This window comes from Mus pahari, chromosome 7 (genome assembly GCF_900095145.1).
Source record: "Mus pahari chromosome 7, PAHARI_EIJ_v1.1, whole genome shotgun sequence".
Taxonomy (NCBI): Eukaryota; Metazoa; Chordata; class Mammalia; order Rodentia; family Muridae; genus Mus; species Mus pahari.
The window spans coordinates 52041317-52067983 of NC_034596.1; the positions used below are offsets into that span (position 1 = coordinate 52041317).

At 38.0% G+C, this 26667-nt stretch overlaps 1 protein-coding gene across 1 annotated transcript in view; it reads left to right on the forward strand.

The window, feature by feature from the left end:
• Positions 1 to 26667, forward strand: part of Srp54 (signal recognition particle 54) — a 34001-nt gene that overhangs the window by 2057 nt on the left and 5277 nt on the right. Inside the window, exons 2-14 of the mRNA XM_021201857.2 lie at positions 5984 to 6093; positions 7023 to 7114; positions 8332 to 8416; positions 12894 to 12998; positions 14010 to 14076; positions 14157 to 14214; positions 16833 to 16983; positions 18471 to 18619; positions 18948 to 19048; positions 19649 to 19735; positions 22471 to 22544; positions 22883 to 22991; positions 25977 to 26147. Of these exons, the coding sequence (XP_021057516.1) occupies positions 6016 to 6093; positions 7023 to 7114; positions 8332 to 8416; positions 12894 to 12998; positions 14010 to 14076; positions 14157 to 14214; positions 16833 to 16983; positions 18471 to 18619; positions 18948 to 19048; positions 19649 to 19735; positions 22471 to 22544; positions 22883 to 22991; positions 25977 to 26147 (1327 nt within the window). The 5' untranslated portion in view covers positions 5984 to 6015. The remainder of the gene's footprint in view (positions 1 to 5983; positions 6094 to 7022; positions 7115 to 8331; positions 8417 to 12893; positions 12999 to 14009; positions 14077 to 14156; positions 14215 to 16832; positions 16984 to 18470; positions 18620 to 18947; positions 19049 to 19648; positions 19736 to 22470; positions 22545 to 22882; positions 22992 to 25976; positions 26148 to 26667) is intronic.

The window sequence follows — 26667 nt, forward strand, 5'->3', positions numbered from 1 at the left end:
CACTTTCTGCAGTAAATGTACTGCTTCCATCTCCCATTTTCCACTAGGATATGTGGTGTCTATATAGAAATGTATAGAAGCAGTGTGTTTTTGAGCTTTGACCCTTATTTGTTGAGTGTTGTTATGTGTATGTTATGTGTATGTTCAATTCTTAAAAAGACTAAGTTACATGTGCTTAGTTAGCTACTTTGTAGTCTGGATAGGGAAATTCCTTGAGCACAGGAATTGGAGGTGAGCCTGGGCATCATTAACAATACCCCATCCCTAAAATACACAACCAAGTGTGATAAAAGGAACACTTATCTGCACATTTGTAAAAGTAACTTTTATTCAACTGAAGTGATTGTCATCTTGGATGCTTACTGCCTCTGTCTGCTAACCTAGACCTAGTCCTGGAAGTTTCTAGCCTCCATACAATCTTATCTAGGCCTAGAATGTTTTCAGCCTTGGAGACTTACTGAATAAATACACCCCTTGCTAATTCTTTCTGATCTCTAGTTGGCTGGTCAACTCAGCTGTTCTGGCTCAAAACTCTTCTCCTCACTAACCAATTCAGTCTGACTTCTCTTTCAGCCTCTCCTGAATTGCCTCAAACTAACTGGCAATCTGTTCTAATCTTCTGACTCCTCATTCTCTGGTTCATTCTGTCTTCCTCTATATCTAGCTGGTTTTCTCTTTGCAACCTGTCTCTGTAAAACTTGGTAAACTTTTGTAGACTTCTAACTCTGGGATTTTTCTCCATTTGGTATAGTTGCTGTTGTTTCTAAAGAGGTTTTATTATTTTCTGTATATTTGTGTGTGTATGTGTGTGTATAGTTTTTGTTTTCCTTTTTGAGACAAGATCTAACTATGTTGACTTTGCCAACCTTGAAGCCATAGTTTCAAGTAATCCTCCTGACTCAACTTTCCAAGTAAAAAGGACCTATAATGGTCCCTGCCTAAGACTGTAAAAGTTGAGGGCAGATTTTCATCCCTTTGAGGGACACTGCTGAGTGCAGTGGTTACATCTACCTGGGTCTATAATAACTTCCTTTGCTTTTCTAATCAAGAGTTTAGATGGGACTGTTCTCCAAAACATTTTATCACCTCACCCCCACCCCAGTGTTAATTGTCCCTGGGGAGTCTGACTGAGGGTTTCATTTTGAGCTGATAGGCTTTAAATGTAACCATTGTCCTGTTTGAGCCTGTGCCTCTTCACACTTTTCCATTTGTTCCCTCAGTGCTCTTGTCAGTTTCAAAGGCAACTATTTCCATGGGATTTTTATTGTTTTTGTTTTTCCTCTTGGCAAAATTTTGTGTAAAGATTCTTTTTATGACTAACCTGACAACCAAAGAGAATCTTGTATTGTTTTGTTTTCTTTTTTTGAGACAAGGTTTCTCTGCACCTTGGCTGTCCTAGAACTTGCTTTGTAAACCAGGCTGGCTTATAGATCCTCTTGCCTCTGCCTCCCAAGTGCTGGGATTAAAGGCATGTGCCACCACTGCTGGGTGCCAAAGAGTATCTTTAAAAAAGATTCCTTGTAGGTTTTTTTTATTTTCCTTTCTTCTTTTCTCTCCCTCTCTCCCTCTATCTTTCCTCCCTTCTTTCCAGTCTGGCCAGCATGGGACTTGCTATGTAGCCCCAAGTCACAGAGCTCCAGGAGTCTATTCCTTCTGAGTGCTAAGCTGTCTTCCGGGAGGAGGCTTTCTGGTCAGTTCCAGCTCAAAGAGAGTCCTTTGGGCTCTGTGTCTTAAGTCCGTGGTGTCTTCATTAATGGGGACTTGCCTTCTGCCTCTGTTGGTGGGGAACCAACTGACAAACAACTCAAAAGGGGGCTTTTGATGGTTTGTGTTGGAGGTTTTGTTAGATGGTTGTTGGCTTTTGGAGTGAATATTGTTAGCTCTGATTTTAAAAAATTGATTTGAACTATATATGTACTTATTTATATACAGACTTAAGTGTATTGTAGTTTTGTTTGTTTTGTTATAAGTAGATATTTAATAGTATGCTCCCTTATAATTCCTTTTCAAACTCCCTTGTTGTTTTACCCTTCAGTCCTGAATTTATTTCCCTTTTCCTAATTAGAGCCTTAATTTCCTGTGTAGAGCCCTGTTTTCCTCCCTCCCCATCAGATCACTTACATCCCTCTCTCTGTATTGTTTCCTCACACCACCCGTGATCCTCACACCACCCGTGATCCTCACACCACCCATGATCCCTTTTTTTTCTTTTTTTAAAGATTTATTTGTTTGTTTGTTTGTTTGTTTATTATATGTAGGTATACTGTAACTGTTTTCAGACACACCAGAAGAGGGCATCAGATCTCATTATGGATGGTTGTGAGCTACCATGTGGTTGCTGGGATTTGAACTCGGGACCTTTGGAAGAACAGTCATTGCTCTTAACCGCTGAGCCATCTCTCCAGCCTCCCAATGGCCCCTTTTCACTTTTCTGATTTCTGCAGTCACTCTAGGCATTATACTCATCTGAAGATTTGGAGCTATGTACCTTAGAGAGAACATGTGATGTTGGAGACTGGGTCTCTAACTAAACCTAAAGCCTACTATTTTGGCTAGCTGGTTGGCTAGTGAGTTCCTTGGACACCTCAGTGCTGGGATACATGCATGGCATAGCTTTTATAGTGGATGCTGGGAAATCAAACTCAGGTCCTCATGCTTGCACAGCAGGTGCTCTTAGACATTGAACCATTTCCCCAGGCACCTCAAATAGTCATTTAAAATTGTATTTATTTTCAAAGCAAACATGGATTTATTTAAAAAAAAAGTGAGGAAAACTCCTGAGGATGAGAGAGGTTCTAACAGTTCCTTTTCTTTTAAAATAACCTTGTTCTATAGCCAGGGTTGGCCTTAAACTTATGATTCTTCTGCCTCAATCAGGTATGCATTACCATACCTTGCCTAATAGAAGTTTTCTCTACCTTTTCTTCCATTAGACTGTGAAGTGGGGGCTAGAGAGATAGTGGGAGAATTAGATTTTTTTTTCTTTTTTTTTTTTTTTAAATGGAGTCCTGCCTGTCCTAGAATTGACCTCTAGGCCAAGCTGGCCTTGAACTTGAAGATACCCAACTATCCTGTTTCCCGAGCACTGGAATTAAGAGTGTGCGCCACCATGCCCAACTAGAGTCATTAAAAAATGATTTTTTATTTTTTGTATATGCTAGTGTTCTGCTTGCATGAATGTATGTGCTCCACTTGTCTGCCTGGTCCTTGCAGAAGTGAAAGATGATATGGATCCTTTGGAACTGGAATTACGGGTGGTTGTGAACCTCCATGTAAGTGCTGGGAATTGAACCCAGATCCTCTGGAAAAACAAGTGTTTTTTATCAGTGAGCCATCTCTCCAGCCCTCTAACATTCATTTTTAAGAATTAACTGGTATAACTTAAAATGAAGGATGACCTGTTTATGATGTCATCTTAACAAGGTCATTGTGTTGTCATAGATAGAACTATATAACTCCTGTAACAGTGATAAAAGATGAATGGAAACATCCCTCTTCTTCCATGAAAGTAATTACTTCATTGATTTAGCATATTGGATATAGGATAAGAAATAAATCTTGAATCTTTTCAGTGAAGTAGTTGCTCTTTGAGGTTAAGCAATCATATAACTGTTTAAAACAAAACAACCTTTGCTTAAGATAAACAACCTTTTCTCATTTTCATCATTCCAGCAATAACTTAATTTGTTTAATTTTATTTTATTTTTGATATATTTTGGAGACGGTCTCACTATGTCACCCTGGCTGGCCTCCAGCTCACAGAACCCTGTCTACCTCTGTCTTCTGTGTGCTGGTGTGCTAGAGTAAAATTTTGTGCCACCATATCCATCTTTAATTTTTTTCAATTAATTAATTACTTTAAAAATGTAGAGAGTGTTTCACTGTATATACCTGGCTGGCTCAGAACTCACTATATAGAACACACTGGCCTGGAAATAATGCATGGAGACCTTCCTCTGTCTCCCAAGTGTTGGGATTAAAGGTGTGTATCACCACACCTAAAAATAATAATTCTTAACTTATAAATTACTAAATTTTGCTTGAGTTAGAATGTAATAGTTAACTAATTATTCAGTCTGAGAAATCCTTTTTCTATTAGACCCTAAAGTTTATTTTCCCTTCCTTCAACCTTTTTTAACTTTCCTAAGCTCAGTCTCTTAAGTCTCCTTGTGGCAAATATCTTAGCTATTTTCTCACTAATTTCCTTTTAAATTAATTTTTATATTTCATTTTTTATGTTTATGTGATTTTTGCCTACATGTATGCCTATGTACCACATACATGCCTGGTCCAGAGGATAAAGAAGAGGGTACCAGAGTCCCTAGAACTGGAGTTAGAGGCACTTGTGAGCTGCCATGTGGGTGCCAGGAATTAAACCTGGCTCATCTGGATGGACTTACTGAGCCCAAAAATAATAAGTGCCTGTGATTTCAGAACCAAAATGTGATAAAGCCTATCCTGCTTAGCTTAGCCTAATTTTGTTTTTCATTCTGTGACTTTTATAGAAACCAAAAGTTGACCGTGACCCCTTAATGTCAAGTTTACTTCACTAGTCATCTGTCAAGGTTCTCCAAAGAAACAAACCCATTTATTTTATTACCCATCATCATCATCATCATCATCATCATCATCATCTAGGTGTGTGTGTGTGTGTGTGTGTGTGTGTGTGTGTGTGTAGATGTGTAGGTATTTTGGTAGGAATTGGCTTAGACAGTTATGGAGGCTGATGAGCCTGAAGATGGATTGGCAGGAGTTGTTGGCAAGTGGGTAGGCTAAAATGGGACAGGCTGAAGACCAGAGACCAGGAGCAATTTTCTTTTCTTCTCTCTTCTTCTTTTTTTTTCATTTGTAGTTAGGAAGAGGAATTCTGTTTTGTCATTTATTCTGCTGTTCCTTCATGTACCTTGTCTTTCCAGCTAGTAATTAAAGCATGTTGAGGACAGGCAGTCATATTGATTTACCTTCTGTTGAGTTCTGTCATCCTCCCATGTAATGATATATCTGTATACTTTTACTAAACTACACCTTCTTGGTTGGTCTCACTTTAGACTGTCTCGTGTAACTCAGGTTAACTCGCCTCCAACTCGTTACTCCTCTTCCTCCTGCTGCCCTAGGACTCCAGAAGTGTTCTCCCATGCCTGGCTTAAGGCAACGGAGTTTTGAAGTTACTGCATTTTGGAGTTGAGAAATCAGTAAATCACTATAGAATGGGAAGAAGAATGGTTTCCCTGGTAGTTAAGGGGATAAGATGAAGTAATACTCATTTTTCATTTGTTTGTTTTGAGACATGGTCTCACTGTGGCTCTGTTTGACTTGGAGCTCTTGATGTAGATCAGGCTGGCCTCCAACTCATATTGAATCCCAAGTGCTGGGATTAAAGGTGTGTGCTACCATGCCCATCTTTAGACATGATGTTATTTATGTGGAGTGATTTAGTAGGTGACTGATTGTCATGTAGTTAATGGCTCAGCACTTGATTTAGTTTTGTGCTACAAAAGTTAAGTGATTTATGAGTTAAGGTAAGTTTTCCTTTAAGAGTGAGATTCAGAATGACATGGACTTCTATAGTGGGGAGCTGCGCACCGTGTCTGTGGTGTTCACTCCTCTTTCTCTTTTTCTTTACAAGTGGACACGATGACACGATGACACGATGCACCTTTCAGTTACTCATACTCATGAGCATGTGCAGAGGAGAGAACAAAATTAACTTGAGACCATAGTTCATTTCTTCAGATATTATTGGACATTTAAATGATCTCATGATTTATGTTTAAGATTCTCTAATTAGATATGTAAATGGAAGGTGTCATAACCAAACTTATCTTTTGGACAGGGATGTATTAAAGTTGTAGGTTGAGGCACTAGAAGCTGCAATTATAGTATTCAAACATTGGGATACTTTAATTTGAATTTAAATATTCTTTTTCTTCACTTAGGAGTTAATGAGAAATGTTTTTTACTTATATTTTCTTTTCCTTTCTAGAGTTCTCATAAGTACATCTTAAAACCTTCAAGATGGTTCTAGCAGATCTTGGAAGAAAAATAACATCAGCATTACGCTCATTGAGCAATGCCACCATTATCAATGAAGAGGTATGAAAATATAGTGTGAGATACATGTGCTGGTGTGTTATTACTAGGATTAGAGAACTGAACTAAGTATGTCTCTTTAGACTTGTGATTTAATTTGATGTAGATTTAGTACTATAAATACACAATAACAGCAAGGAGTACTTTGCACTGAAAAATCCACTACTGTTTCATTTCACCTTTTTTTTTTTTAAACTTAATTTTTTTTTTTTATTTTTAAGTGTGTGTGTATTTGTGTGTCTGTGTGAGGTTATGTGCATAATAATGCTAGTGCCCATGGAAGCCAGAAGAGGTTGGGTCTCTGGAGCTGAGCTACAGGGGATTGTGAACTGCCCAAGTTCTAGGAATCAAAGTCAGGCCCTCTGGAGGAGCAGCAAGTGCTCTTACCCACTGACCCGTCTCCCCTCCATTATTTCACTGCACTAGTCAGAAGTTTTTTTAAAATCCCCCAAATCTACCTTTAGTTTAAAAAAAAAAAAAAAAGGCAAAAACAAAACAGTGTAGCTTCTGAATACTTGAATCTGAAAATATAGTGCGCTCTTCTGTCTCAGCATAGATCTAGAACTGCGCAGCCCTTCTCTCTCCTTGTTTGACAAGTGCTTATCTGTTTTTTCCTGTACCTTTCATTTAGCATTCTTTATACAAAAGGTTAGGATTTTAGCCTAGTGTGGTGGTGTGTACTGTAGGGATAATTAATACTTGTTTATTAATACCTGTGTAAAACTAAATGCCATGCCTTATTTTGACAGAATGACTGGAATTTAACAATATTTTCTCTCCAAGGGTAATTGAAAAAAATCTTTCCTCACCTCCAATAGAGTGACATTGCTGTTTTGTTATTAAGCTGCTGTAGTACATGAAACCTGGTCAGCCTTTGTTTTTATGTTGCTGGAGTAAAACACTGAGCATATTTCAATTTTATTTATTTTCAGGTATTAAATGCTATGCTGAAAGAAGTATGTACAGCATTATTGGAAGCAGATGTTAATATTAAACTAGTGAAGCAACTAAGAGAAAATGTTAAGTAAGTCGAATTAATTGTGTAAAAGCAAACCGACTTAGTTTGGTTTACTGGGATTGAGGCAGTAACTAGGAAAGCTTGCTTTATTATAAGATAGTTCTGTGCAGCACTGGAATGTTTTAAATTCACATATCAAGAAACAAGGTGTGGTGGCTTGTGCCTGGGCGGCCGAGGCAAGAGGAGTGTCATGAGTTCAGTACCAGCCTCTGTTATACAGTGAGCTTCAGGCCAGACTTGGCTGAAAGATTTACATGGAGAAAAGAAGAAGGGAGAGAGAAAGATAGAAGGACTATGTCTTTCCATAATTATGGTTCTGTGATCAAATCATGGACTGCTTCATTTCATTGTAGATTTCTTATATCTTACTTACTTGGGTGGGCATAGTCATTTATTATAGTTAAATGTGATACAATTTTAATGTAAAAGCTTTTCAACAATTCAGTTTCTTCCTGAAATTGTGGTAAGAGTATATGAGTCAGCCTTCTTCATGATTGAAGAGTTATATTTTGTTTTGTTCTGCATTTTGGTTTCTCTGTCCCTGTTTGAGGAGTCCTCTGTGTGGTCTTTGTTACAATTTTCCTTGAGAGACATGTGGCAGGGCACCTGGAACCATACAGGCACCTCTAATAACTTCTTGAATCCCAGTCTAGCATTCCTTCTCTTACATTGATAGTCTGGGAGAAGATACAGAACTACTAGCATGTAAACAGTTAGAGCTAGAAAGTCAGAGTGATTCTCTGGGTATAAAATTTGCAATCTGGCCGGATGTGGTGGCGCACGGCTTTAATCCCAGCACTTGGGAGGCAGAGGCAGGTGGATTTCTGAGTTCGAAGCCAGCCAGGTCTACAAAGTGAGTTCCAGGACAGCCAAGGCTACACAGAGAAACCCTGTCTCGAAAAACCAAAATAAATAAATAAATAAGTAAATAAATAAATAAATAAATTGCAATCTGTAAAAAAAATAAAATTAATATTTTATAGTTATAGCCAGAGAAATTAATTATGCATTGACCTGTAAGCCTTCAAACACTACAGAGTCTACATCTAGTGTTTTATAGGATAATTCCTTGTAGTATAACCTTATAAATCTATAGCAATTATTTGAATGCTAATTAATATGAATAATTACATGAAATACTCTTACATCCTATGGGATAGAAGTACTTTGAGATTTGAGATTATCTTCACTGACTTCTTATCTCAATTGTCACCATTTTGAAGGTCTGCAATTGATCTTGAAGAGATGGCATCTGGACTGAACAAAAGAAAAATGATTCAGCATGCTGTATTTAAAGAACTTGTAAAGGTAAAAGTATATCAAGATTATGAGTCCATCAACTCAGTGCTCTTGAGTCCCTTCTAGTGTACTTTATGGACAGTTCATCCGTATTGAAGTATAAATTTGAGCCGCCAGGATGCTTCTTTAGTAAAGGTGCCTGCTGTTAAAACTAACCTAATTCGATCCTGGAGCCTGTGTGGTAGAAGGGGATAATGGGCTCCTGTAACAGTTCCCTGACTTTCACATGTGTGTCATGGGTCATAAGCACAGACAGATACACATACACAGAGGGAAAAAAGTTTGGAAATAAATGGAAGGGCTATTAGCTTTTCTGAAAGTGGGCTATTTAAAAAGAGACTTGTGTTTGTGCCTGGGGGGCCGGCTGAGCAGTTAAGAGACCGTTGCTCTTGTCGAGGATCCCAGGTTCAGTTCCCAGCATCCACATGGTGATTCACAACCATCTGCAATTCCATTTCCAGAGGATCTGATACTGTCTCTGATCACCACAGGTGCCACATGGTACATACATACATGTAGACAAAACACACATGAAATGAATAAAATAAAAAATGAATAACAAAAATAAAATTGATAATTGTTTGAAAAAAATATTTTTGTGTGTCTGTCTGGATATGTGCATGTGATTTCTGGTGTCTAGATGCCAAAGACTTTGGATTTCCCTGGAGCTGGAGTTATAAGTGGTTGGTAGTTACCTGATGTAGGTGCTGGAAACTAAATGTAGATCTTTTGTAAGAGTTAACATTAAGTTCTGGAACTTGATTGGGAAGCATTTGTTGAGCAACTACTTTATTCGAGGCAGTATGCCAGGCACTGTGGATAGCCAGGTCCTTACCTCAGAGAAGCTTACGGTCCAGAGCAGTGCTAAGTATGCAAGGCAGAGTTAAAACCGCTTGTATGATAATAGTAAACCATTGTTTACTCTGGTGTGTCCTGCTGGGATTGAACCTAATGACAAGCATATGCTCTGTCGCTGAATTGTATCTCTGGCTTGCCCTCTTTACCTTTTTACTGTGCGGGTATTTACACAGCCTGACGACCTGCTAGCATGAGTCATGAATACCAGCTGACTGTGGTGGCACATACTCGGATTCCCATTACTGCCTTCTAGATCTTTCTATGCTCACCTTCATTCTTTATACCTCGTGGCATAAAGTAGACACGTTGTGGTAAGTCTCCAACCCAAAAAAAGCCCGGGCAAAGAAATCACAACTCAATTAATAGGAATACAAGCTACACTCCTAGATTGGGCAGATCTACCGCTACACTGCTATATTCCCCAGCTATGAGATCCCTTAGAACTTGCAGTTTCTCCAGGCCACGTGCTTCTGCGCCATTCTCCTTCCACCTCCTCTTCCTCCGTCATCCCCTCTTCCTTCCTCTCCCCCAAACTTTTCAGCTCCATCTTCCCTTCTACTGCCCAATCACCAGCTCTAGCCTTTATTTTACAAGTTAAGATGGGGAAAAGGTTCACAAGAAGTCACGTGTGATTCACTCCTCATCTGTAACCCTCTTGGGGAAAAAGGAATTAGCATCAAAATACAAGACTGTGGCTATCCACAACATAGATGTTCAGATGTCTTATTTTTACATTTCTTAAGTATTTAAGACGTTTAACCGGATCTTCTTTTCATCCTACACTCTGAAACAGGAAGACAGGCAGATGGATCTCTGAGTGTAAAGCCAGTCACGTTACATAATGAGGCACTGCTTAAAAAAATAAACAGAAAGACAGTAACACCAACTAAATTATATTATTAGTGACTAGGGACTTTACCACTTAAAGTGCCAGCTTTCACTTAAATCCATGATCAAACAAACAGATATTATCAATTATAGTAAATTGTGATGGTTGACTATGCATATATCTTTTTAAGTTTCTGTGGATGAAATGGGAAATATAGGTAAAGTTCTGTCTGCTGTACTCAACTTTCTTAATCCTCTTGGGAAGTCACATCTATGACTTCAGTTGCAAGCTGAAGTCACTGCTACTTGTATAGATTACTATTTTATATAAATGAATAATAAGCATATAATTCTGGTTATTTCTGACCTGGACTTAATTTGGCAAGAATTTTTTTCCAAAATGAAGTGAACCTGTCACTTTAAGGAAAATAACTGACAATATTGTAGCTGGTGACAAAAATTAGAGATAAAATTTTATGCAAAAATATATGAACCAGGGGACCCTAGTTTGAATCTCTAACACCACACAGAACAAGTAGAAGTTGCATCTTTAACATGAGTTTGATAGAATCCTGATGTTATTTTTCTGATGAAATTAGTACTGACATTAAGTCAAGATTTTTAATAAGTAATAATATGAAATTTGCATAATGCAGTAAGCCAGTAAGTGACTAAATGGATGGTGGTATAGAATCATTCACTAGGACAGAACCTGTGCTAAGTATAGGGTAGAGGCACAGTTTCAATTCAGCAGACTTAAGATTTATATGGTTTCAGATTACACATTATAGCTAGCCTATATAAATGAGTGTGTTTATAAAGCATTTTTCAAACAAAAAAGTTAGAAACATTTCGAGTGTAGAAGAAGAGAGGATAGATTTATGAACTGTTCAGTGATAATAGATGAGTTATTCTGCCATGGGTGTATAGAATGGAGGTGAATATAGGGCAGCCTTTCTATATTGAAAAGATAGAGCGGGAAGGGAAGTGGTCTTGTTTTAAGACAGATTTTGCCTATTTTAGAAGGTTTCCCGGGGCTAGCGAGATGGCTTAGCGGGTATGAACACTGACTGCTCTTCTGCAGGTCCTGAGTTCAAATCCCAGCAACCACATGGTGGCTTACAACCACCTGTAGTGAGATCTGACGCCCTCTTGTGGTGTGTCAGAAGACCGATATCGTTTACTTATGTATAATAGTAAATAAATCTTTAAAAAAAAAAGGTTTCCCAAGTTGTGCACATGCTTGGAAAAGGGACAAGAAGATGTTTTCTGGTTTGTTTTCCCCTTCTCTTTACCAATCTTTCCCTGGAACTCATATGTAGTAACTCATGACCTTGACGGTATTATCTAGGGTGAGTTTGGCAGACTTCCTTATAAGGGTTTGGAGTATGATGAACTACACGTTCTCTTTTGCAGCTCTTCAGCTCTGCTTTTGAAATACAAAGATAGTAAATGAATGGGCATAGTTGTGTTCCACTAAAGGTTTATTTACACCAGATCTGGCAGCTCACCCCTATAATCCTAGCAGGGAATGCTGTTCAGATGCTGCTGCAGGAGTTCTAGGATAGCCTGGGCTACATAGTGCATTCCAAACCAACCTAGAGAGATCTGTTTAATCACCAATCATCAAAAATCATGTGCGAATAATTATTTCAGGCTCTAAATGGGGTCAAAATTAAGCTTTTGAGTGCCTTTCAGAATGCTTTATACTTGGCATATATGGTAGTGTATGTCTGTAATCCCAGGTTTTCAAGTTATTAGAAGGAGGAAAATCAGTAATTTTTTTTGCTAGCCTTAGCTACATAGTTCATGGCTGGCTTAGGTAACATAAGACTCTCAAAAATAAAACAAAATAAGCCTTGTGTTGGGAAACTGTACCTATGTGACACATTCCCACTAACCCATTATAAAATTATATTTTTCTCCCTTGCTTTCTTTAGGAAAATGCTCTATAGATCTTTTAGCATTAGAAAATTTAATATTTGCATTAGAAGTTGCCATTTATCATTTTGCTTCACACAAACATTTGTCAAGTTGAATATGCTTACCAGTATAGAAGTCTCTAGACGTGTGATTATTGAGCGCTTGTAAAGTATTTAGGCTAAATTATAAGGCTTTTTAAGTAGGAAATTAAATTAAACACTAATTTAATTAAAAAGAAAGAAAAGGTGAAACCACATAAATGGGGGAGTGCTTGCCTTGCTCTATGAAGCTCTGGGTCTATCCCTATTATCAAAACCAGCTTTTAATTCTTTTCTTATTTTAATTTAATAGGAAAGGCTAATTTAAAAGGCTGGATCTGAAGACTTAGTATATGAGAAAAGAAATATAACATCTTATATAGATTGCTGCTGAAATGATAACATTTGAGTAATATAAATGTATATAGGCTAAATAAAATATTTTAGGAGCTTTATATATTATGAGAAATTTTAAAAATTATAGTCATTTATTTATTTTGTGTGTGTGTGTGGCTGGCAAGTATGTATTATGTTTAACAACTTGACGGAGTTGCCCGTTTCTCTCTACCATGTGGCTCCTGGGGATTGAACTTTGGTATCAAGTTTGGTAATCACCTTTTTTTTAGGAAAGACCTGAGTATGGCATGAACACTGTAATATTGTATAAAACTCTTAAATTTTACTCTGCACAAAGTGGGGACTGCTAGAGTTGCCTCAGAATGTTGGGATTATGGTGGCTTCAATAAAATGAAAACACCCTTAGCTTGACATAAATGTCGTAGGGAGGGGAATTTTTGAATGCCACACATTAGTCTGGTATTTTTCTTTCCGGTGTATAGCTTGTAGACCCTGGAGTTAAAGCGTGGACACCGACTAAGGGAAAGCAAAATGTGATCATGTTTGTTGGATTGCAAGGGAGTGGTAAAACAACAACGTGTTCAAAGGTAAATACTCTAAAAAAGTCATGTGGAAGATATATTCGTATAAATAGAGTTTTATTTTAAAGCCAAGCTATAGATTGTTGTTTTACAGTTTTGTTACTTAGTACATCTTTTCTGCTTTTGTAATATTTTTATAGGAAAACACATAGAATCCTATAGTTTCCTTTCTACCCCAGGTGTGGTGATGTGTGACTGTAGTTCCAGCCCCTTGTGGAGGTAGGGAGGTCAGGAATGAAGGAATCCTCAGCTCCATGGTGAGTTTGAGGTCAGCCTTAACGATAGGAGGCCATCTCCAAAAAAAACCAAGCCAAAACAAAACAAAAACACAATAAAAAGCAATGTTAATTCTGGTTTCTTTTGAAACAGAAGAAGCAATTTCTGCCCTTAAAGAGTAAGTATGGCCAGATAGAGTGTTGAGGCCAGCCTGTGTTGTAGATACTTCCAGCCCAGACAGGGCGACATGGTGAAAGAGAGGGTAGGGGTATGTATGTGAGGTAGGGCTCTCATGTACACAGTGATTTTATTTTTTAATTGAAGAAAACACAGGATATTTACTTTGTTTTGACACAAAATTCTCCTGTATATAATATGGCCTTTTATATTACATATTCTTATATTGATATTTTTACTTATTTTATGGTATTTTTTTTTTCTAGAATTGGGTTCCCCAACTTAATTACTAGATTTTTTTCTTTCCCCCACAGACAGACTTTAGCCATGTTATAGTTTAAGGGCAGGAGTAATGGTTATTTTTAAAGGATAGTATTAATTATTTTAGCCTTAACATTACAAGTTAACATTTTTAACAGTAATTATTGTTGCTTTTTCATCTTACAGACATTAAATGACAATTTAAACTCAAGAGATTTTGCTGTGCCTCAATATTTTATGTTGCATTCAAGATAATTATGAAGTTTTACTTTATTCCTTAGATAATAAGATTAAACAATGAAGTTGTATATAAAATGATTTTTTATGTTTTCTGATACTTTATTTTGAATCTTCCTTTCCCAGTTAGCATATTATTACCAGAGGAAAGGTTGGAAGACCTGTTTGATATGTGCAGATACATTCAGAGCAGGTAGTGTGTTGAACTTTAAAACCTGTTTACTGTTCTTTCTGTTGTCATATTGGAGGCTTCATTACCTCTTTCTCCTTTAGGAGCCTTTGACCAGCTAAAACAGAATGCCACCAAAGCAAGAATTCCGTTCTATGGAAGGTAGGCTACTGTTGGCTTTGGTTCTATGGTGCTCAGTCTCTGTCTCAGTCTAGTCTCTCCAGGCTGGCCTCTGCCTTGTGATTCTTGGTCTCAGTCTTCTGAGTGCTGGGATCACAAGATGGGTGGCACCATACACAGAGTCCTTTTTATGTTTTAAGACATCGGAAGCATACCTTATTAATAGCTGCTAGAGAATATAAAGTATATAGTACAAAAAAAAAAAATTAAAAATGAAAGTAAGGGCCTGACAACCTGAAACATGGAAAGGAGAGAAACACGGTAGGAGAGAGCCAACTTCAGAGGGTTACTCTTTGACCGCCACATGTGTGCTGTGGCACATCAGTGTGTAGTATCCCTGTTCGTATGTGTACACACACACACACCCCTACACACCTACAAATAGGTGTGTGTATCTTTATAACGCTACAAATGAAGCACATATTAGCATATCTAATTAGCACTTTTAGTGCTGTCTTATTATCATCTACGTTACATATGTTTATAAGAAGATAGGTTACTTTAGATCAAAATGATTATTTAACAGCTGTCTTCGTTAGTTTTGCTACAGTGAAACACCATGACCAGAAGCAACTTTGGGAGGAAAGGTTTACCTGGCTTACACTTCCACACCATAGTTCATCATTGAAGGGAATTGGGACGGGAACTCCAACAAGACAGGAACCTGGAGGCAGAAGCTTATGTAGAGGTCACGGGGAGATGCTGGTTATTGGCTTCCTCCACATGGTTCTTCTGGGAGTGCTTTCTTAATTGAGGTTCCTTACTGTTAGATAATTCCAGCTTGTGTCAAGGTGACATAAAACTAGCCAGCACAACTTTGAACCTAGAGTCCTACTAATGGTTATATGGATTGTATACATCTGTCAAAACTCGTCAAAGGAGACTGGGCATGTAGCTTATGGATATAATGCTCGCCTAGGATACACAAGGCCCTGAGTTTAATACCTAGTTCCACTAGAGCAAAGCAAAAGACAAAACAACCTCCTACCTTCAAAAGAACATTCATTAAAATGAATACAATGAGGGGCTGTAGAGATGGCTCAGCAGTTAAGAAAGAGCACTGAGTCCTCTTCCAGAGGTCCTGAGTTCAATTCCCAGCAACCACATGGTGGCTCACAACCATCTGTAATGAGGTCTGGTACCCTCTTCTGGTGTGTCTGAAGAGAGCAACAGTGTACTCAACATATAAAATAAATAAAATAATTCTTTTTTGAAAGTTGAGTATAGTGGGAACTAGTGAGCTGGCTTATCAGGTAAAGTCACTTGTCACCAACACTAGCAACTTGAGTTTAATTCCTAAGACCTTGATGGTGGAAAGAGAACCTACTGCTTCAAGTTGCCCTGTGACTTCTCAGGTGCACCATGGTGTATTCATGCTTATAAGCTTACACCTATAGAAGACCAAATAAATAAGAGGATGCATATAATAATAAGAATGAATGCAGTGGTACACTTTGTTGTGTTGTTTGTTATAACAATCTCCCCTTTAAAACTCCCCCTTAAAAATAATTACTGCTATCTTTTATGAAGCCTACTATATGTATATGTATATATATATATATATATATATATATATATAGTCATTGTCATTTTCTATGAAGATCTTTGATCCTGTTTCCTTATAAATTTACAAATTTTAGTTGTATAACTATAATTTTAGTACTTAAGATGCTGAGGTGAAGATTATCATAAGTTCAAAAGTACATCCAGAACTATCTATAGCTAGTACCAGCTTAGCCAGGTCTACAGAGTGAGACATTATCTCAAAAAATAATTAATTGGTTGATAATTAATAATTGATAATAACTGATAATATAGTAATGATAATAACTGTCATTTTAATTTATTTATTCTCTCTGTATGGGTGTTTTACCTGCATATATGTCTACCTTGTGTGTGCCTGCCTGGTGCCATTGGAGAATAGAGGAGGACATTGTATCACTTGGAACTGGAGATAATGTGGTTATTAGCCCAGCTTTGTGGGTGCTGGGAACTAAATGTAGGTCCTCTGGAAGAGCACCCAGTTTTCTTAAGTGCTTTCCTATCTCTCCAGGTCCTACCCCTGTTTGTTTGTTTTTTGGTGGAGGGTTGTTCTTTTAGGGGAGTATTTGTTTTGGTTCATGTATGTTCTAATACTAGCATACCAGAAAAAGCATAAATGTCCAACATCAATTCACACAGTAAATGATGATGTCTTCTGGTGGGATGCTGTATAATCTAAAAATACTGTTTCACAGAAACATTTAATAACTTCATAAAATTATAACAAAAGGTTGTTAAATGGAAAAGCAGTTATAATATACTTTGTAACATGACTTCATTTATTAAAGACGATAACAAAAAATGTTTGAGAAAACAATTCAGAAAAAGCCTGTAGTACTTATGCAGACTTGGGTAGGAAAAGTTTAGTGGTATATCTCATGATGCCAAAGAAATGGGCTTCTGGATTTATTACTTACTAGTAATTTCTTCTAAATTGAAAATATAATAATTTAATTTTTTTCAGAATAGATTAAAAGTAAACTGACAGTTTCCAAGTAAATAATACTTGAATGTTTTCCCTTCGTGGTGTTGTTAAATCATTTGTTCATCTTAAATAGCTATACTGAAATGGATCCTGTCATCATTGCTTCTGAAGGAGTGGAAAAATTCAAAAATGAAAATTTTGAAATTATTATTGTTGATACAAGTGGTCGTCACAAACAAGAAGATTCTTTGTTTGAAGAAATGCTTCAAGTTTCTAATGCTATAGTAAGTAGCTTTCCATGGGACACCATTTTTTTTTTTTTTTTAAGATTTNTTTNTTTATTATACGTAAGTACACTGTAGCTGTCTTCAGACACTCCAGAAGGCATCAGATCTTGTTACAGATGGTTATGAGCCACCATGTGGTTGCTGGGATTTGAACTCCGGACCTTCGGAAGAGCAATCGGGTGCTCTTACCCACTGAGCCATCTCACCAGCCCAAGGGACACCATTTTAAAAACTTCAGTTTAACTATAAAACCTTTTTGAGTTTATAAATATAAATTACTCCTTACCTGTAAGACAGCTACTATCACTGAGTGTAAAGGACTTACTGTCATCAGCATAGAAAAAATAATAATGAAAAATTAAGAATTTACCTTAAATATTTGGGTTTTTTTCTTGTTACTTAAATTCAGTAGAAACAATAATTTTGAAGAGTTTTCAAAATGAAACATCATATTGTCATTTAGTGTTTCCTTTAAATCTCTTAAAAGATGGAGCTAGGTATAGTGGCACATGCCTTTTATTGTAGTACTTGGGAAACACTGAGTTCAAAGCCAACCTGTTCTTTGCTATCTTACCTTCTAGGCCAGCCAAGGCTACATAGTGAGACCTGTGTATTGTTCATTGTTCTGTTGCTGTGTAAGAGATACCATGACCAAGGCAACTCTTATAAAAGAAAATGTTTAGTAGGTCTTAATTACAGTTTGAGAGGTTGGTGGCACACAGTCACCTATGGTGCAGGAGATGTAGCTAAGAGTTCTACATCCAGATCTGTAGGTAGCAGAAGAGAGAGTCACTGGGCCTAGCTTGGGCTTTGGAAACCTCAAACCCTACCCCCTAATGACAGACACACTTCCTCCAGGAAGGCTATACCTACTTCAAAATGGCCACACCATTTTCAAGTAGCACCATTCCCTGAGGACTAGGCATGCAAATATAGGAGGCTATGGGGACCATTTTTATTAAAACCATGCACCTCTTCTCAACAAGACAAAAATGAAATTATGATGGAAATAATGTAGCAGTAAGAAGCAGCCTAACACTGTTGCATACCTTATTCTCTGGTTGGTGATGTGTACTCATTAGTGTAGTTTTAGTGCTACTGTTATTTGACAAGTGTGAATGGATTTTTTTTTTTTTTTTTTTTGAGCCAGGGTTTCTCTTTGTAGCTTTGGTTATTCTAGAACTGATTCTCTTTAGACTGCTGGCCTCAGCCTCCAACGCAGATCTGCCCAAGGTGCAACCTGTCTTCTTCATTTAGGCCTCAGCTCAAAACAATTTCCAAAGAGGTTATCATAGTTTCTTCTCATATCACGAGCATAAAGTTTTCCCTATTTATCTTTGTCAAGACCTATATGTCAGTTAATTTATGGGGCTTCCTCAGTCAGTACTTACTGAATCAGTGTGTATAGTAAGCATTCTATACATGCTCATGGTGACCTTTTTGTAACAGCAGTAAAAACATGTCTTTTTATTTACTCTTTCTAGCAACCTGATAACATTGTTTATGTGATGGATGCTTCCATCGGACAGGCTTGTGAGGCCCAGGCGAAGGCCTTTAAAGATAAAGTAGATGTAGCTTCAGTAATAGTGACAAAACTTGACGGTCATGCAAAAGGAGGTGGTGCTCTTAGTGCGTGAGTATCAGTTGAAGTTTCACTGTTATGGCTGTTACTAATCTCTTTGCCCTGTAAATTATTTTGTGTGTGTGTGTGTGTGTGTGTGTGTGTGTGTACACGCGTGCACGTGCATGATAAGAATAAGTTTCTTATTCTCTTTTTAAAAACATTATAGTAATGGAATTGATACACTCCATAAATGAGATTTAAGTACAAAAGGAATTTTGGAGCCCAATTGGTATAGGTCTAACTCGTGGAAAGAAACTTTAATTTTATACATTTTGTCTAATATCTTAAAGAATTTGTTTTCTTTTTTGGTTTTTTTAACTTTATTTTTTCCTTGTAGAGTTGCTGCCACAAAAAGTCCAATTATTTTCATTGGTACAGGGGAACATATAGATGATTTTGAACCTTTCAAAACACAACCTTTCATCAGCAAACTCCTTGGTAAGTATAGCATTGAATAATCTCTGAGATGGTATGGAATAATCTCTGAGATGGTATGGAATAATCTCTGAGATGGTATGGAGCTCAGAACAAACTTGGACTTTAGTCCTGTGTTTATTACTGTTTTAAAATAGTAATTTCCTTTTGTGACTTATTCTAACCTGATTTTACTTTTAAGTGTTTGTGATCAAAACCAGGGCCTTGTATGTGCTACTGAGCTGTGTCCCCAGCCCTCTAACCCTCTTCTTTGCTGTGGTTAGCCTGGAAACATGAGTTATGAGATGGAGAGCTTTTTAGAAGAGTTTGAGCACATAATGCAGAAAATGCAGTTGTAGTCATAGAGGTTGTATTGATAGAAAAACCTTTCTGTTGTCTCAAGGTGGTATAGTTAGGGAGCACAGAATTCAGAGGTTAGCTTTGCACTGTCTTCCCTGATTTATGTCTTGGCTGCAATTTAACTTTTTTAGCTTCAGTTCCTTTCACATAAAATACACTAAGAGTACTTAGTCTTGCAGAACTATTACATGTGCCCATGTATTTTTAATGATGTGAAGGTGAGCATATTGTTATCTGTTCACTTTTCTCTTTGATGTCTTTCAGGAATGGGTGACATTGAAGGACTAATTGATAAAGTCAATGAATTGAAGTTGGATGATAACGAGGCACTCATAGAGAAGTTGAAGCACGGTATATTTTTTTAGCAAAATGGCATTTGATGTTAATGTTTTTGGTTTTTTGCTTTGTTTTGCTTTCTTTCTTTTTTCATGGTGCTGAGGAGTGAACCAGGGCTTTGCATATTCTAGGCAAGTGGTTTACTGCTCGTGCACCTGCCACCCATTGGTTTCTGAGAACATGGCTTCCTGTAAAGCTAGGCTAGCCTTGGACTTCTGACCCTCCTGCTTTCGGCATGCACTATCATACTTTCCCTTCTTTCTTTTTTTCTTTCACAAAAAATTATAAACCAGGCAGTGGTAGCATATACCTTTAATCCCAGCACTTGGGAGGCAGAGGCAGGTGGATCTCTGTGAGTTCAAGCCCAGCCTCATCAAAAGAGTGAGTTCCAGGACAGCCAGGGCTGTTACACAGAGAAACCCTGTGGAGCAAAGAGAACAAGACTGTGAATGATGTGGGCTTTTAAAACCTGGAAGCCCATTCCAGTGACAGTTTTCCAACAAGGCCACACCTTCTAACCATTCCTTAACAGCCCACCAGCTGGGAACCAAATATTCAAACCCGTGAGCCTGTGAGGACCATTGTCATTCAAACCACCACATCCAGACTGTCCTTGAGCTTGGGATCCTTTTGTGTCAGCCTCTAGAATGATGGAGTTGTTGGTGTGTGCCACTACTCCTGGCTGATTCCATTGATCTAAAATCCTCCAGCAGCTCCCCGTTGCCCTTAAAGTGCTAATAAATGATGTCATATGTAGGCTAGTTCCATCTTCTGCATAAGGTTTTGACACTGCTATATTTAGCCTTCTGAGCCAGCCTGCTGAATTTTCAGTTTCTCACGCCTTGATCTCTCTAACATGCCCTACGTGATTCCTAGAAGCCTGTGATGAATGCTCCTCTGTACTTTGTAATTGTTGTCATTCATCACAACCATTTGATGCTCACCTTCCCTTGTGAAGGTAAAGGTAAGGTTCATCGCTGTGTTCTTCATCTTTCATCTTCACAGTACCTTGCTCAGTATATGACACCTTTGACCTCAGTAGATATGGATTCAGTGGCTGAATTTATCTATCATTGCCTTGTGTCATTCTTTGTTGTTTTTGTTTTCCTTTTGAGAATAGTGTCTTGGAGCTTGCTATGTAGACTAGGCTGGGCTCATATCCCCCTGCCTCTGCCTCAGGAGTTCTGGGATTAAAGGCTGCATCATGCCTGGCCCTTCTATCTTGAAGCAGTGACCTACTTCTGCTTCTGTGTACTGTACACAGTCTATCCACTCTCTGACTTCTGACTCCTTAGATGTTTACAGCGTTTTTGTCTTTATTCCTAATTCTCTGCTTGTTTAGAGGTCACCATGTTTTACTTACTTTCCAAATACAATTATTGTTCCAATGTTCTCCAGTTAATATTTGGCATTGTTACTTGATTTTTCTACTTTTAAAGATTTCACTTGATTCTCTTGTGCATGGACTTTCTGTTCAGTGATCACTTAGTTTGTTTTACAAAAAAAAAAAATTCATGTGTGTGCATATGAATGTGTGTATGACATGTCATGTCATGCATATGTATAGAGATCAGAAGATAACGTGCAGGACTCTCTTTTCTATCTTATGTGGGTTCTGGGCTCATTAGGTTTGGTGGCAAATGCTGATACCACTGAGCCACCTAGCTGGTCCCACTTCTTTATGAATGTCCAAGTGGATGCTAGGATCTAAACAGTGATCCTTACAGTAGAACTGCAAGCACTGTTAATCACTGAACCCTCTCTCCAGCCCAGGCTTTTTTCAAAATTCTATAGATTGTCCATTTCCCCCAGTCAGTTTATTTCACACAGCATGATTTCTCAATTTATTATTATTATTATTGTTATTATTGTTATCATCATCATCACTATGTGTGTGATACGTGTGTGAGTGAGCATGCTGTGGCAAGTATACACAGAAAGAACAACTGAAATCAGTTCTCTACTTCTACCTTTTTATGATTTCCAGGGATTAAATCAGGTCAACAAGTGTGATGGCAAGTAGCTTTATCCACTCAGCCATCTGACCAACCCACAGAATTTGTTATTGTTTTTGAGACAGAATCTTCCTTTCTAGCCCTGAATGGCTACAGACGTGGAATCTTCTCTTTTCAGCCTCCTGATTGTAGCAATTACAGGTGTTAGCCACTATGCCCATCAGCATATTTTTATAATCATCAATGAAGTTTATGTAACTAATTGTTTTTCATATGGGGACTCTTTATATAGCTGTCCTGAAGCTCCCTATGTTGACCTAGTTGTCCTAAAACTCATAAGGTCCTGCTGATCTACTGAGATTAAAGGCATGTGTCATCACTCCTAGCACCGGGTACTGTTCTTCCTTTGCCTGCCCATCTTCTGATCATGGATAGATCAGCTATTAAGACATTGCAGATCTTATAAATCCTTTTATATTTTGCCCGTAATGCATAGGAATTATACATGTTCTATATTCTCTTTAGCTTTTGCTATGTCCAGGCCTTTTAATTGTAGCCATTTATTTATTTATTGTTTTTGAGACAGAATCTTTGTGTTTGTGTATGTTGATCTAATGTACTAGAGTAATAGGCTTCTCTGTGGTACAATCTGACCATGTGCCCACTACTCCTCATAGCATTCATCCTGGCCTCCACACAGTGGCTGTACAGTGAAAGGTTTGTTGATTGCATAGGATGCTTCAAGATGAATTCATGCTTGCTACTCTATCTGAATTTTTTTGTATTGCATTTCAGGTCAGTTTACATTGCGAGACATGTATGAACAGTTCCAGAATATTATGAAAATGGGCCCATTCAGTCAGATCTTGGTTAGTTACCTTTAAATGTTTCTAAAATTTCTTTATACTTTTTTGTGTTTATCTTATTCTTACAAAGAAAGCAACAGGAGAGAAAGTAACAGGAGAGCCAACTGCCTTATTAGCATATACCAATTTTATAAAATGGTGGGATTTTGTTGTAACATTTTCATGAGTTTATATGATGTACTGTGTTTTGTTTTTCATTGTAATATCTAAGAACAGATATATACTTACATTAATCGTTGGGTAAAATGGTTCTTTTAAGAATTAGTTTCAAAGTTAGTATTTAAGTACAGACATTTTGAGCACTCTTAAGTCATTGGTGACTATGTTTAAATCTGCTTTAGGGGATGATTCCTGGCTTTGGCACAGATTTTATGAGCAAAGGGAATGAGCAGGAGTCAATGGCAAGGCTGAAGAAACTGATGACAATCATGGACAGTATGAATGATCAAGGTGAGAAGGGTGACAGGACCCAGGGCGGGGTTCTGAGTATCAGCAAGTTCTGAGGGTCATTATTTTCTTGTTGGCAAGATGGGGGAAACTTGGACCAAAACATAGTTTTTAGGTAGATGTAGAATAACCTGTAAGCTCTGACTTAAAGGGTTGTGATCGCTGGGCTGATTCGTCATTGAAAGAAGTATAGCACTTCTTTAAGTGCCTTCTGAAGAGAGTTGTGTGTTTTCATTATGTAGATACAAATAAATGGGGAAAGTTACAGTCAATTTTGAGGCAATCCTGGGCTTAAGAGAATTAAATGTTGGCTAGGTATAACAGTGCACTCCTTTAATCCAGTCCCATGTTCAATTCCCAGCACCCACATGGTGGCTAACAACTATCTTTGACTGTAGTAGTCACATGGGATCCAATACCCACTGCTGATGTGCAAATGTACATGTAGACAAAACACCCGTATACATAAATCTTTTTGAAAAGCCATTTATAAATAAATAAACAGCCGGGCAGTGGTGGCGCATGCCTTTAATCCTAGCACTTGGGAGGCAGAGTCAGGAGGATTTCTGAGTTCAAAGCCACCCTGATCTACAAAGTGAGTTCCAGGACAGCCAGGGCTATACAGAGAAACCCTGTCTTGAAAACCAACCAAGCAAGCAAACCCTGGTCTTCTGGAAAATGAGCCAGTGCTTTTAATCGCAGGGCTAGTCCACCACCCCGATTTTATTATATTGAGACAGGCATTCCTGGCTGTCCTAGAAATTGGCTTTGTAGACCAGGCTGGCCTCGAACTCAGGGGTTTGCCTGCCTCTGCATCCCAAGTGCTGGGATTTAAGTCATACATATGTCCATTGTCCAGCTTCCCCACCACCACCCTGACTCCCAGTTTAAAAATTTACTTAGATACTTATTGGCATGGGGTAGAGGGACTTGATATACATGTATGGAGGTTAGAGGACATCTTTAGGAAGCCTCCTGTGTGAATTTCAGAGCTTGGCAACAAGCACCTTTATCTACTAAGCCACCTGGACTGCTTATTAAGGGATGCTAGGGATGTTGTAAATAGAATGTTGGAATAGACATATAATAGGCTTATAATCCAGTCACCCAAGAGGCCAACCTGAGATAGAATGAAAAAGAGACTAAGATGTTTTTTCTGTTGTGTCTGCATTTTGATTTTGTTTATTTTGCTTTGTTTTGTTTATTTGTTTGCGTTTTTCATTTGTTCATTTCTGAGTCAGTCAAACTAGAATTTTTCTTTTTCCCACTCCTTTTTGTCATTTTTGAGACAATGTTTACTATGTAGCCCTTGCTGGCCTGGAACTTGTGATCCTTTTGCCTCAACTTCCTGAATGTGTGTGCTACCTACTGTGTATAGCTCAAAGTAGATAGCTTAACTTAAGTCCACCCCATTCCATCCATTGTATACAAGTAAGGGCCTTATATGACAAATGATCAAAAAGCTGAAGGGGACTCTCGAGTACACTGCAAAAGGATTAGACTGTTACCAGGTGTAACTTCTCCACATAGGAAGTCCAAGAATTTCTCCATTAATTATACATAGATCTCTGTCTTCTACTTGCTTATGAGGGCTAAATGTGTGAAGTAGAAGTTAGCGGCTATTTAGGGTAGGATACCAGTCAGAGCTTCTGTTCTGATTTTGAACTTTGGTATGTTCTTGTGATACATGGAGAACATGGAAAGAATGGACATTTAAAATACAGGGTGGCAGATGTAGAGTGTCAGAAGTCCTCAGATGTTTTCCTTTTGAAGCCAAGTCTTACTATGTAGCCCTCTGTAGCCTGGAAGTTGCTATGTAGTCCAAACCTTCTTCAGACTTACAGTGATCCTCCTGCCTCGGGAATCCTGGGATTAAAGATTCAGAATGTTCTGTTTAAATTGTAGATAAACTATGTATGCATATGTTTGCTTTGTTCCTTTTATTCTAATGCTATAAATTATATATATATATATATATTTGTTTGCTTGTTGTTTTTCGAGACAGGGTTTCTCTGTGTAGCCATGGCTGTCCTGGAACTCAACTCTGTAGCCCAGGCTGGCCTCGAACTCAGAAATCCCCCTGCCTCTGCCTCCCAAGTACTGGGATTAAAGGCGTGCACCACCACTGCCCAGCGCTATAAATATTTTTAAAATATTTTCTACTTTAAATTTTAGAATGTTTTGTGGTTTGACCATTTATATGTATGTTGTTCTGTATACATGTTATAATGCATAGAGAAATGAAATTTTATCTCTGTGAAATGAAACAAGCTGGGGAGAGGCTCATGGAGTGAGAATGTTTGCTATGAAGCCAGAGGACTGAATTTCAAATCCCCAGAATCCATGTACAGGGCGTAGGCATGGCTGCATCCCTCTAACCTTCTGCTGGGTTGTGGAGACAGGCAGGTCCTAGGGGCTTGCTTGCTGGCCAGTCCGCCTACCCACAAGTCAGCTGCACGGTCACTCAGAGATCCTATGCCAACAGAGAATTTGGAGAGTACACATCTTTACACACATGTATGTCTCTCTCCCACACACCCCCACACCCTGCACCCCTAACTGAGCTCAGTTGGTAGAGTGCTTGCCTAGCATACAGGAATCTCTCTGTTAGAACCCAGTAAACAGGGTCTAGTATCAAACACCTGTAATTCCAGCTCTCAAGACATGGACGCAGGAGGATCAGAAGTTCAGGGTAATCCTCAACTACATAGAGATTTTCACTCTAGCTAGGGATATATAATACCCTATATCTAAAACATAAAAATAAATAGAAAAGGCATCTGTAAAATCTCTGAAGCTTTCTATGGCCCATTTGAATTTCCTTTGTGAGTCACTTCTTCCTTGTTCAGTCCCAAGTTTTGTCTCATTTGGCTTTATTCCTATTTCCTAATAAACACGCTTCCATTTTTAGGACAGAGGCAGAGTGCTTGGCTACTGTGATAATGAGTGATAATTTTATGTAATGAAATTATTTGTCTTTGTCTTCAGAACTGGACAGTACAGATGGTGCCAAGGTTTTCAGTAAGCAACCAGGCAGAATCCAAAGAGTTGCCCGGGGATCAGGTGTGTCAACAAGAGATGTTCAAGAACTTCTGACCCAGTATACCAAGTTTGCACAGATGGTCAAAAAGATGGGAGGTATCAAAGGACTTTTCAAAGGTGAGCTGGGAAACACTGTATCACCTAAAAGAACAAAATTCAGAAACAAAATATTAAAGCCAGTAGTCTCATACTGGAAAAGTTACTGCTGAGTTTCCAAGTTGTAGGGGTTGGGGCTTAGCTCTGTGGTAGGGCCTGTCTGGGTCCCTGGGTTCTGTCCCAATACTAAAGAAGAAAGAAAAGATAACCTGAACTCAATGTTAAAGTGGTAATTACTACCAGTATACGATACATGGTTTATCTCTTCAGAATCAATATAGTAGATGATTGATATTGAAAAAACTTTTTATCAACACACATACCATAGAGTATTTAAAGAACATTATTAGACTATAAAAAAAACTTTTTTTCTTTCTTTTTTTTTTTTTTTTTTTTTTTTTTTTTTTTTTAGATATTTTTTTTTTTTTTTTCTTTTTTTTTTCCTGAGAGGATTTCACAAGTCCTATTGGAGACAACAGTTGATATAACTACTGATTATTTTCCCATATTGCCCAACATTCTTCAGAATATATCGAATAAC